Source organism: Chrysochloris asiatica, unplaced genomic scaffold (genome assembly GCF_000296735.1).
Source record: "Chrysochloris asiatica unplaced genomic scaffold, ChrAsi1.0 scaffold00034, whole genome shotgun sequence".
In the NCBI taxonomy this organism is placed as follows: Eukaryota; Metazoa; Chordata; class Mammalia; order Afrosoricida; family Chrysochloridae; genus Chrysochloris; species Chrysochloris asiatica.
The window spans coordinates 15,069,797-15,083,289 of NW_006408552.1; the positions used below are offsets into that span (position 1 = coordinate 15,069,797).

Here is a 13,493-nt window from a genome sequence, read left to right on the forward strand (position 1 = left end):
ACGCCACTGACTCTGGGTCCAAGAGTCCCCAGGTCTCCTCACACTGCTTGCCATCCAGGTCCCCAGCTGGGTCCACAAAAGTCCACTGAACATTGTAGGGTCAAAAGGAAGCTTTTACAGCAGATTTGCCTAGTGCACCATGTCCTTTGATTTCTTGACAGCTGCTTCTATGAGCATTGATTGTGGATCCAAAAGCAAAATGAAGTCTTTGACAACGTCAGTCTTTTCTCTGTTTATCGTGGTATTATGTATTGGTTCAAATGTGAGGATTTTTGTTTCCTTTACATTGAGGTGCAATTCATACTGAAGCTATAGTCTTTGGTCTTCATCAGTGTTTCAAGTCCTCTTCAATTCCCACAAGCAAGGCTTTATCATTTGCATACTGCAGGTTGTTAATGAGTCTTCCTCCAATCTTGATGTCATGTTCTCATTTACATAATCTAGTTTCTCAGATTATTTGCTTAGCATACAGATTGAATAAGTATGGTGAAAGAATATAACTGCAACACACACCTTTCCTGTTTTTTAACCATTCAGTATCTCTTTGTTCTGTTCTTAAGAACAAAGAGATACTGAATGGTTCTTGGTCTATGTACAGGTTTCTTCATGAGCACAGTTAAGTGTTCTGGAATTCCCATTCTTTGCAATGTGACCCATAGTTTGTTTGTTAAGATTCACATAGTCGAATGCCTTTCCATAGCAAAGCACAAATAAACATCTTTCTGGTATTCACTGCTTTCAGCCAAGATCCATCTGACACCATCAATGAGATCCTAGTTTCACTTCCTCTTCTGAATCCAACTTGAATACCTTCCTGTCGATGTACTGTTTTGGAACTATTTTCAGCAAAATTTTAGTTGCACGTGATATTATATTATTGGATGATTTCTGCATTCTGCTGGGCCACCTTTCTTCTGAATGATCACTAATATGGATTTCTTCCAATTGGTTGGCTAGGTAGCTGTCTTCCAGATTTCTTGACATAGATGAGTGAGCACTTCCAGTGCTGCATCAGATTTGTTGAAAGATTTCGATTTTTATTCCATCAATTCCTGAAGCTTTTCTTTTCGTTAAGGTCTTCAGTGCAGCTTGGACCTCTTCCTTCAATACCGGAGATCATTGATCATATGCTGTCTCTTGAAGTGGTTGAGCATGACTAGTTTTGTTACATTGACTCTATGCTTTCCTTTCATCTTCTTTTGATGCTTCCTGTCCACAGAATCCTTCAATATTATATACACCTCAAGACTTGAATTGTTTTCTTCAGTTCTTCCAGCTTGAGAAATGGCTGAGCGTGTACTTCCCTTTGGTTTTCTAACTCCTCCAGGTTTTTGCACATTTCATTATAACATTTAATTTTGTCATCCCAAGCATTGCTTTGAAGTCCTCTGTTCATCTCTGACTTCATGTTTTCTTCTACTTCAGCTACTCTCTGTTTGGAGTCCTGGTGTGGCGCTACGGGTTAATGTGTTGGACTGTAAGGTTGGTTTGAATCACGTGATCAGTGGTTCAAGCTCATCAGCCACTCCTTTGAAACCCTTTACAGGGTCACTATGGGTTGGAACCAACTTGATGGCACTTAACAACAACATCTATGGAGTAGTTTCTAGCACCAAGACTGTATTTTCCAACTATTTATCTTTCTTTTTTGTTTCCACCGTTTGCATTCCAATCACCAGTAATTATCAATGCATCTTGATGCATATTTGATCAACTTCAGACTGCAGGAGGTAGTAAAAATCTTCAGTTTCTTCATCCTTGGCTTTAGTGTTTAAATTTAATGAATATTCTATTAGCTGGTCTTCCTTTTTAGGTTATCCTATCACTGACTGCATTGTATTTCAGGATTGTTCTTGAAATATTCTTTTTAATGATAAATGTGATGCCATTCCTCTTTAATTTGTCATTCTTGGCACGGTAGACTGTATGATTGATTCATAGTTAACCTTACCAGTCCATTTCAGCTCACTAATGCCTAGGTTATCGATCCAGTCACTCATTTTTTTACTACTTCCAATTTACCTAGATTCATACTTTGTACTTCCACATTCTAATTATTAATGGATATTTGCAGCCGTCTACTCGCATTTTGAGTTGTGCCACATCGGCAATGAAGGTTCCTTAAAACTTTGATCCATCCGTCACTCAGGTCAACCCTACTTTGAGAAGGCAGCTCTTCCCCAGTCATATTTTGAGTGCCTTCGAACCTGAGGGGCTAATTTTCTGGCACTATATCTGACAGTGTTCTGGTGTGATTCATAGGATTTTCAGTGACTAATTTTTCAGAAGTGGTTCACCTCTCCTTACTAGTCTGGAAACTCTGATGAAACCTGTCCATTATGGGTGAGCCTCCTGGTATTTTAAATGCCAATGGCATAGCTTCCAGCAGCAACATGCAGCCCACCACAGTAGGGCCATACACAATAGAGACTTTCTCCATAGCTTTTCTCACTTCCTTCTGAGCCCTCTCCAGAACAACCTCTACCATCCATAACTTCTGCCAACAGTCTCTTCTAGATCATCTAAGCTTTTTACTTTACTTATTAGGCACCTTAAAACATCTAACTCGTCTAGTCTCTATCCATTACTCCAGGGAGCACAGTGACGCCACAGGATAATCCCTGGACTGCGAACCACAGGGTTGGTGGTTCAAGCCCACCAGCCAGTCCTCAGGAGAAAGATGATAACTGTCTGCACATGCAAAGATTTCCAGCCTTGGAAACCCTATACATGGTCATTAGGAGTCGGAATCGACTGGACGGCATTCTAACAACAGCAACAATCCAGCCCAATTTCTAAACTGCTTCCGTATTTTGGGTATCTATTAGAGCAGCACCCCACTTTTCTGGTACCAAATTCTATTGTCACTATAACAGAAATGCTACATATAGATAGCTTAACAAACAGATAATTAATTTATCACTGTTTAGGAGGCTACAAGCCCAAAATCAGGGGGGAAAAGACTTTGTCCTCTGTTGAGAAAGGTTCTCGTTTCTTCATATTTTGCTTTCTGGTGTCTTGGAGATCTCATGTATCTTGGAATCTATTTTACCAACTCTCCCAACCCACCTCTCTCTCTCTGTTTTACCCCATCTCTCTCTGCTCGATTATTTAATCTCTTTTATATCTAAAATGAGATTAACTCATGATACAACCTACACTAATCCTGTCTCATTAGCATAACAGAGACAACCCTTCCCAAATGGGATTAAAGCACAGGCAAAAGGTTAAGATTTAAAGCACATTATTTTTGGAGACACAATTCAAGTCCTAACAGATGCTATGTGAATACCTTATATTTTGTGTACTGGTCTTGTATCTTGCAACCTTGCTGAATTAATTTATTCATTCTAATTGTTTTTTAGTAGATTTCTTAGGATTTTTTACATACAAGACTATAATTTGAAAATATGTTCTTACTCCTTTTTTTCCAATCTGGATGTTTTTATTTCTTTTTCAGACCTTATTGCTCTGGTTAGAACCTCCAACACAGTGTTGAATAGACGTGAAAAGAACAGACATTCTTTGCCCAACACCCTAAAATTTGAACATATCAGTTCTTTTGTCTTTCCTTTTTCCTGTCGAACTTTTCCGTTTGTATGAGGTGATTAGAAAAGACCATGGATTGGGTCAAATGAACCTGACTCATCAAAGTGACATCTTTGCTTTTTAAAACTTTAAAGAGGTCTTTGGCAGCAGATTTACCCTGTGCAGTATGGCATTTGATCTCTTGACTGCTGGTTCAATCAGTTGTTTTTGTTGTTGGGTGCTGCTCAGTTCATTATGACTCATGGAGATTCTATGTGACAATGTGGAACTGCCCTGAGTAAATTGCCAGACCTTTGTCCTATGGAGCCACCGGGTGGGTATGAATCTTTGACCTTTCAGCTCGTGGCCAAGCACTTAACCACTGTGCCACCAGGACTTGTTTCCTTGATCCAACCCTTAGCTCCTGTGTCCGTGAATTTTTTTCCAAAGAAATTCTATCTTCTATTTCTTTGCTGATACTTACCATTTCTCGGGTGAAAATTTTTTATACATTGAAATAATTTTGTTTTTCTTCATTGAGGATACTTATTATAAATGTTATTGTTGTTAAGTGCCATCGAGTCGGTTCCGACCCATAGCGACCCTGTATAGGGTTTCTGAGGAGCAGCTGGTGACCTTGAACCACTGGCCTTGCAGTTCAAATGACACTGCAGTCTGGCGCATTAACCCACAACACCACACCAGGACTCCATACTATAAATAGCCACTTCAAAATTTGTGTTCTTTAGTTCCAGCATCTGGTTCATTTTAGGGTCAGATTCAGTTGATTTTCTTTTCTCTCCAGAACGTTGTTTATTTTTTTTGGTTTTTCATTGTTGGGTAACTTTGGATTGTACCCTGGATATTATGTTAAGTTGTGGTGAGTCTGAGTTCTCTTATTTTCCTCCTTTGAGTATTATTTCCTTTGTTTCAATGGGTTTTTTTGTTGGTAGGACTTACCTCCAATTTCTGTCTGTTGAAATCTTTTTTTTTTTTTTGCCTTTACTGGGGCTGCTTTCAATCTGTACTGTGCACTTGTGGGTCAGGAGTTCATGAGAGATGTGGGTAGATAGAGTTTGGGAAGTCTTTTCTCCAACTTTTCTGCTTTAGTTTCCAGACTTTTCTTTCTTGTTTGAGATCAGATAGAATTCATTTTTTCACCCCCACTAGTCATCCAAACCAAACCTCATGCCATAAAGTCCATCCTAATTCATAGAAGACCCTATGTTGTCTTTTTGTTTTGTACCTTTGAGGTGGTTCCAACTCATAGTGACCCCTGTGCACAACAGAAAAAAACACTGCCGGGTCCTGTCCCATCCTCATCATTGTTACACTTGAGCCCATTGCTGTTGCTATGGTGCCAACCAATCTATCTTCTTCAGGGTGGGGGGTCTTCATCTTTCCCACCAACTCTCCACTTTACCAAGCATGCTATCCTTGTCTGTTCAAGGACTGGCTCCTCCTGGTAGCATGTCCAAAGCATGAGAGACAAAGTCTCGCCATCCTGGGTTCTAAGGAAAGAACGAATAAATCTTCTAACACAGATTGGTTTGTTCTTCTAGCAATACCTGGTACTTTTAATATTCTTCTCCAACACCATAATTCAAATGCATCAATTCTTTTTTACAGTTTTTCTTATTCATTTTTTAATTTTTTACATGCATATCATATGCATATGAAGCTACTGAAAATACCATGGTGTGGGTCAGGTGCACCTTGGTCCTCAAACTGCTATCTTTGCTCTTGAACACTTTAAAAAGAGGTCTTTTACAGCAGATTTGCCCAATGCAATATGTCATTTGATTTCTTGACTGCTGCTTCCATGAGTGTTGGTTGTGGATCCAAGCAAAATGAAGTCTTTGACAACTTCGATCTTTTGTCTGTTTATCATGAAATTATTTATTAGTCCAGTTGGGAGATAGTCTTTGGTGTTTTTTGTTTTTACTTTTCATTGTGAATTGAGTGAAGGTTTACAGATAAGATCATCAGTTTTACAGTCAACAAATCATAGACTTTGTTTCATCGCAATGATTGCAATCTCCTCCATGGAACAACAGTTATCCCGCTTCCTCTCTGTGGCTCCTATTCCCCTTCCATCCACCTTCCCATCCTTGTCCTTAGGTACATGTTGCCCCTTTGAGTTTGAATGATTGACCATTCCATTCTTCATACTGAGCATATCTTACTAGTGTTGTTGTTTTCCTGATACCCCTCTTTACTGCTTGGCTGAAAGTGGATGTGTTCCTTTCCAGACCTGAATGGTGATTGAGTGCCACAGTCTCTTTTGGACCAGTAAGCTCGGTCTTTTAATTTTGTTTGAATAATTTTGAGTTTTGTTCCACACATTATGCCGCTCTATCCAGGATCTACTAATGTGATCCCCTTTCAGAGTGGTTGGCAGCTGTAGCTGGGCACCATCTAGTTCTTCTGGTCTCTGGGTCGTGAAGACTGATGTTCACATGTTCCATTAGTCCATCGGACTAGTTGAAAGACTATAGTCTTTGATCTTCATGAGTATTTTAAGTCCTCTTCACTTCCAGCAAGTAAGGTTGTATCATATGTATATTGCAGGTTGTTAATGGAGTCTTGCTCTAATCCTGATGTCATGCTTTTTTTTTTTTTTTCATATCATCCAGCTTCTCGGATTATTTGCACAGTATAGAGACACCCTATAAGACAGTAGAATGGTCCCATAGGGTTTCCAAGGCTGTAATTTTTTTTTTCAGTACATCCTTTTTATCTTCAGAACTCCCCCCAAATATTTTATTTTAGTAGGTGGCATATTACAGATGAGGGTATGTGTAAACATTAGAAACTATTCATTCGATCGAAATCTTTTCAGTTTATACGTTAACTGTAAGAGAGGAGGGCAGGTGAACATCTTACCTACTACCAGCTCAGTGTAGAAATCATTTAGTAGTAAATGATTCCTATCACAACGTTTCCAAGTACAGATTCAGATTTACAATTACCATGATAAGTTCTGTCTGATACAAATGGGAGAATACATTTGCAATGAACAAGAATACCTTTTATGCATGAGTTCAGGGCGCACAGAAGACTGTTCCCATAATATTTAAATACCCTCAGTAAAAAGAAGTCCCAAGGCAGTAATTTTTACTACCATATCTTTCGTTCTCCCTTAAAGCAACTGGTAGATTCAAACTGTCCACCTTTCAGTTAGCAAGTGAGCACTTGGCCACTCTGCCACCAAGGCTTTTGATGTTTGTCCCAGCTTCCAAATATTTGTGCCAAGGAGAATCCCCAGAGTAATGCCTTCAGGACGGGTCTTGCCTGTATTCTTCTTACCTATATAGCGACCAAGCTAGTGCTTACTCCCCACCAGACTGACAGCTGCTGCCTCCCCAGCACCTTCTCCATGCCTAATGCATTCCAGTGTGTCACCCAGCTCAACATTCTCGGGTTTTCTGCAGGCGGGGACCTCATCCTGTAGGGTCTTTCTATGTCTTATCAGAAGCGGAGCTCCCACGCCTGTGTTTCATGGCCCTCACCCTAACCAACCAACCACGAAAGCCCCCAGCTGTCTCCCAGTGCAGCGGGAAGTCTGTTAACAAAAGATTAATTAATGGGCTCATTAAGCTTGCAAGTGGATCTTGCCTGCCAAGGGGCCCCAGGCAGGTCCCCACTGTGGTGGCTGCATCTGTTGGCACCATGGGGCTAGGTCTCCCAAAGGAGCTGTTGACAGGCTGCTGCCCCCAGGAGCCATAGGCCTGGGAGTTGCAAGGCTTCTCTGTTCTTGTGCTGTGGGGTTCAGGGCAAGTTGCTGGTACTCTCAGGGGATGACGACCATCAAGGGGTCTGGCATGAGGGAGTGAATGCCCCTTGAGGCTCCTGTCCCCATCCCCACCAGCGCTCTGAGCTGTGCAATACCAGGGCCTCCCAGAGAACTTCAGGGAGTGGGGGAAGCAAAGATAGGTACAGAAACTCGACCAGGTAATGTGTGTCTGTTGTGACAGAGCATGGCCACGTGGGACTGCTGGGGACACTGAGGCAGGTCTTACCCCAAATAAGCTGTTCCCAGGGAGAGCTTGGGGGAGAGACAGGGGTCTGGGCAGAGACACAGCAGAAGGGAAAGTCTGGGAGCTTCAAAAAGACTGAGTAGAAGTGGGTTTGGGTGAGAATCAGCGGGAAGGTGGTTTCTGAGTTGTCTAGGTTCTGAGGTGCCCACCTTCTGTGAGCGAGTTTGTCTTTAGGTGCTGGGGGGCAGTGGCCTTCTAGCTCTGAGCAGTGGCACCCAGAGGTGTCCAGCAGGGCTTGTGGGTTTTGTGGGGCTTTCCCAAGAGTGGGGCCCTCACCGCTCAGCTTTCAGGGCTTCTGGGATTTCCACAGGGGCACATGTGGGAAGTGTGGGAGTGGGGGCGGGCCCCTGCTGGCTTATGTACTCATTTTCACATTCTCCCAACCCCAGTCTTGGGGTGAGGGCTCCTTTTGGGATGAGGGTTAGGGGCGGAAGGAGGTTTAGGGTAAGGGTAGGAGTGGGGCATTTCTCTAGGCCTCAGTTTCCCCATCTGGAAATGGGGAGAAATGCCCCAACTAACAAAAAATTTCCTGTGGAGTGTTTGTGGGGGGTGGTGATAGAAGGGATTGGGAGGCAGTGAGCAAGGGGGGGCCGGGTCCCAAGAGAGCTCTGCCCACAACGTTCTCTGCCTCTGTTTAGGCACGGAGTTCGAGTACACAGACTCAGAGAGCGAGGTAAAGGTGCGAAAGCGCTCGCCCACTGGGCTGCTGCGGCCCAAGAAAGGACTTGGGGAGCCTGGGGCCAGTTTGGCGGGGCCAGCACCCAGCGCCCGCGGCCCTGCCAGTCCAGAAAAGGCGAAGCTCGCAGCAGAAAAGGGACGCAAAGCACGCAAGCTGCGAGGTCCCAAGGACGCAGGCTTCGAGGCAGGGCCCGAGGTCAGCGACGACGACCTGTGGACGCGGCGGCGCAGTGAGCGTATCTTCCTGCATGATGCCTCTGCCCTCGCGCCCCCTGCGCCCCCCGCAGCCCCTGCGCCCAAGGCTCCACGCTGTGCCAAGGGCGGTGCCCTGAGCCCCCGAAAGGATGCAGGCCGCGCCCGGGACAGGAAGGACCCCCGCAAGGTAGGGTGGCAGGGGCGGGCAGCGGGAGGCCTCCTCCAGCCTGGGCGTTGTGGTCACTCACTGCTGGCTATCCCTCCAGGGCACCTTCCACGCCTTTAGGCTCTTTATTTATGTTTATACCGTGGACCCCTTTGGCATTCTGACTTAGAGTAACCTTTTAAAAATCGGTTCCATTGTGATCAGTTCCATATTACATAAAGTTGTTGTTGTTAGGTGCCATTGAGTTGGTACTGACCCATAGCTTTAGAAGGATACATAAAGTTAGCCCTTTTAAATAATTTTTTTTTCATATTAATTTATTTTATCGGTCTTTTGAAATGAAATTTTTTAGCTTGGATCTATAATCTCTTGTTACTAGAAAGCTTTGCCAACTTCTTTTATGTGTTATTGTTTGCCTTTTTTTTAAACAATCTTTTAACTGTACAGCTTGGTGACGTTAATTGTGACACAATGGTTAAGCACTCGGCTATTAACAGAAAAGAAGAAGTTAGTGATTTAAACCCACCCAGCTGCGATCTGCTCCCCTAAAGATCACCCAATGGGGCAGGTCTGCTCTTTCATGTGGGGCTACTCGACTTGATTGCACCGAATATGTGCAGCCGCCATGTTATGCAACCATCAGCACAATTTCCAAGACATTTTTATTTTCCCAAATAGGAAGGAACTCAATACTCCTTCAGCCCTAAATTCTCATTTCCTCCTTCCCCAGCTCCTGGTAACCACCACTAAATGCTTGTCAACACATTTGCTTAGTCTAGATACTCCATGTATAAGTGTGGTCATACAACAATTGTCTGTTTGTATCTGGCTTGTGTTGACACTAAGCATAGTATTTTCTGGGTCTATCCATATCACAGCATGTATTAGAACCTCATTCCTTTTTATGGCCAAATAACATTCCACTGAATAATTAAACGACATTTTGGTTTTCCATTCATCTGTTGGTGGACACGTGGGTTATTTTCAACTATTGTGAATACTACTGTTCTGAGCATGGGCATGTACAGATGTCTATTTGAGTCCCTGCTTTCAGACCTTTCGGGTATATATACATATATCCAGGAGGGGAATTGCTGGGTCATCTGAATAATGCTCAGAGAGCAGGGTCTGAAATGGGGGTGGATGTGGGTAGGAACTAGCCACACCTCAGGTTACCCAGGAGAGCATGGGGAAAAAGAAGATTTTGTGCCATTTTCTTTGGGCAAATCTGCTCTGCCAAGCCTCCTTCTGCTGCCAAAATTGCTCACAAGATGGTCAAAACCACATCTAGCCAGCTCCCTCCCTCCATTTCTGCTCAACCTCTCTTCCCTGCAAGCAATCCATGCACCTCTCTAATCTGTCTTCTGAAGTTTAGGGGGCCAGAGTTTTCATTTATGTGTTTTGTTTTGGCTCTCATATCTTTGTTGTAGAGGGTCTGTGTAGTGCGTCTGCCTAGTCCGCCATCTTGTTGGAAGTCCATACCGCTTTTAAGAGCATAAAAGTTCGATTTTTTTTCCTGAATCAAGAGAGCCCCTGAGTTATGCTCTGAGTCTGCTTTTTCCCAGCATACCCGATTCCCATGCTATTGGTGGCTGTAATAGAAGCATTTGGTTTCATGTATGCATGCCCCTGAGTTTCCCCCCAACAAGTTGCTGGGCATTTAGGTTGTTTCCAACTTCGAGGCTTTGATAATAAAGCTGTACACTCCCAGTGAGAACATCTTACACTTCATCTCAGATCATTCCATAGTATACATTTTTTGTTTTAATTTTCACTAGACTTTGTTTTTTAGAGGAGTTGTAGGTTTATGGAGAAATTGTGCAGGTAAATTCTCATAAGGCTTCTTTCTCTCTTCTACCCACACCAGCGATCAGTTGCTGTTGAGTCGACTGACTAGTGGTGCCATTGTGTGTGTCAGAGTAGAGCTGAGCTTCTTAGGGTTTCCAGTGACTGCTTTTTTGGAAGTAGATTGCCAGGTCTTTCTTCTGAAACACCTCCGGGTAGACTCAAGCTTCCAACCTTAACTGAACACATGAACCATTTGCACCACCCAGGGACTACAATTTCCCTATTATTATCCTCTTTTATTCCTGTGGCACATTTGTCATAGTTAATGAACCAGTATCTGTATATTATCATTAACTGGAATCCTGGTGTGGTGCTAGAGAATAAACACTGGACTGCAAGGTCAATTTGAACTGCAATGTCGGCTGTTCAAATTCACCAGACTCTCCTTGGAAACCTTATACGCGGACGCTATGAGTCGGAACTGACTCGAGGGCACTTAACAACAACAAAGTCTGTAAAGTTAGGGTCCTCTCTGTGTGGACAGCTCTGTGGGTTTTGACAGATGCTTAATGTCATGGAACACATTGTGTTATGTAGTTTGGTTTTGACTGTGGTAAAATATAAAGAGTATATTTTGCTATTTTAGCCATTTCAAGGATTGTTGTTGCTATTATTGTTAAGTGCCATCAAGTCGGTTTTTCCAACTAGTGACTCTTATAGGGTTTCCAAGGAGCGGTTGGTGAGCTTGAACCACCGACCTTGTGGTTCAAACCGACTTTGCAGTTGAGCGCATTAACAAACAGCGCCACACCAGGACTCCGTTTTTCAGGGTACGGTGACATTATCTTCACCAGGTTGTGCATCCATCACTGCTGTGCAGCTCCAAACCTTTTCACCCTCTCAAACAGAAACTCAGTATAGGCAGTAACTCCCCGCAGCCCATTGTTGTTCCTGACTCATAGCAATTCCATATGGCATTTCCGAGGCTACAAATCTTTGCAGGAGCAGAAAGCTTCATCTTTTTCCCAAGGAGGGCTGGTGGGCTCGAACCATCAGCCTGTGGTTCAAAGTCCAGTGTTTATCCTTTAGCCCCTGGCAACCACTAACCCGCTTTGTCTAGGACCCATTATTGATGCTATTGTTTAGTAAGGACCTAATTGTTGTTATTGATTTAATGTGGAAATTTATCTGTAACAAAACATTTACCATTTCAAGCAATCGTTGTATATTCTTGTTCCTATGGCTGTTGAGTCAATTCTGATGTACAGGGACGCTATAGGACGGGATGGAGTCTTGGTGTGGCGCTGTGGGTTAATGCGCCAGACTACAAGACCTGCAAGGTTGGTGGTTCAAGCTCACCAGCTGCTCCTTGGAAACCCTAAGCAGGGTCGCTATGGGTCGGAACCGACTTGACAGCACTTAACAACAACGACAGATAGGACAGGGTGGGGTCCTGGTGTGGTGCAGTAGAACTCGACCTCAAGGTCGTTTTGAGCCACAAGATCAAACTCGCCAGTCTCCTTGGAAACCCACTAACAGGGTCGCTATGCTTCGGAACCCACTTGACAACACTTCACAACAACAACACAGGACAGGGTAGAACTGCCTGATAAGTGTTTCCAAGGCTGCGGAGTCCTGGGGTGGTGCTGGAGGATAACTTCTGAACTTTAAACTGTAAGGTCGGAGGGTCAAGCACACCAGCTGCTTCTTGGAAACCCTATACAGAGCTGCTATGGGTCGGAACTGACTCGAGGACACTTAACAGCAGCAACAAATCTTTACAAGGCACACTGCCACATCTTTCTCTCATGGAGCAGCTGGTACCTTCAAAGTGCAGATCTTTCGGAGCGCAGCCGAGCGCTTAACCATGGTGCAACTAAAGCTCCTTTGTGTTCGCATAGCATTTGTGGTATTTACGTGGTTGCATATGCTTGTGGAACGTTCTGGAAAGGAAGTGGTCACTAGAGATTACATCTGTGTGGTTGGTAGGGTAGTTGGTGAGGAACTGGCATAGCCTTATATGACTTAATGTTTATAATTTTCACAATAAGTAATACAGAGTAAAGAACCCTGGCAGCACAGTAGTTAAGCACTTAGCTACCACCAGGAAGGTTGTTGTCTTCAGGAGTGACGGAAGTAGCAATCCGTCCCCATAAAGATGACAGCTTAGGAAACCCTATGGGAACAGTTGTGTTCTGTCATAAAGGGCCACTATGATTGAAGTCATTTCGACAGCAAACAACAATATAGCGTAGTAATAAAAACAATTGCGTGGAAAAACAATTTTGCAGGGAGGAGAGAAAGTGGCTTGGCCCTCTCTCAGCAACATTACAGGGTGTTGGAAGTGGCGAGAGTGAGTGGGAATAGAATCTGAGTCTGGGTAGGAATGGAGGTCTCCTCTTAGGCTGGAAGCCCAGGTCTGGCCACCTGCCACTTGTCTGTTTTCCTTCCTGCAGAAGAAGAAAGGGAAGGAGACGGGGTCAGTAGCAACACCACCGCCGCCCCGGGCACCCACCTTGCCCTCCGAGGCCCGGGTCCCTCATACCAGCTCCCTGGCCACCACCAAGAGGAGCAAGACCAAAGCCCGGGGGAAAGAGGTGAAGAAGGAGGTGAGGCATCACACCCTGCTCCAGGTGTGAGAGGTCCAGGTGTCAGGGTACAGCAATCCAACCACCATGCCCCAACCACATTCCCAGGGTCCTCTCTGTCTAAAGGGCTCTTGTTTGGACCTTATCCTGATGACAGTCCCAGAGACAATGAGGTATGACTCGGTCTCTGAGGATAAATAAGACTCAGTTCCTGTCCCCAGAATGAGAGGTACCAGTGACGCCCCACCTGACAGCTGAGTGAGGGCCCCCCGGTGCCCCCCAAGATGTACCTGCTCATGCCTGCTCCTCACACCACCTAGCCCAGGTCCCTACCTTCCTTTCAGGGACTGCTGAAGTGCCTTTCATTGTCTCTGTGCGATATTCACTCTAGCCCAGCATTGAGCCCTGGCCAGAGGGTCGCAGGCATGGCGTCAGGGGTGAAGTCCCCTCATGCAAATGGCCAGTGCAGTCCGCAGAGCGCCTGCCGGGCACCTTGGTGTTTTACAGAGG

At 44.4% G+C, this 13,493-nt stretch overlaps 1 protein-coding gene across 1 annotated transcript in view; it reads left to right on the forward strand.

The window, feature by feature from the left end:
• The window catches only part of TNRC18 (trinucleotide repeat containing 18), a 125,661-nt gene that overhangs the window by 99,006 nt on the left and 13,162 nt on the right, over window positions 1–13,493 (forward strand). The window contains 2 exon segments of the mRNA XM_006859776.1: window positions 8,207–8,628; window positions 12,852–13,004. Coding sequence (XP_006859838.1) covers window positions 8,207–8,628; window positions 12,852–13,004 — 575 coding nt within the window.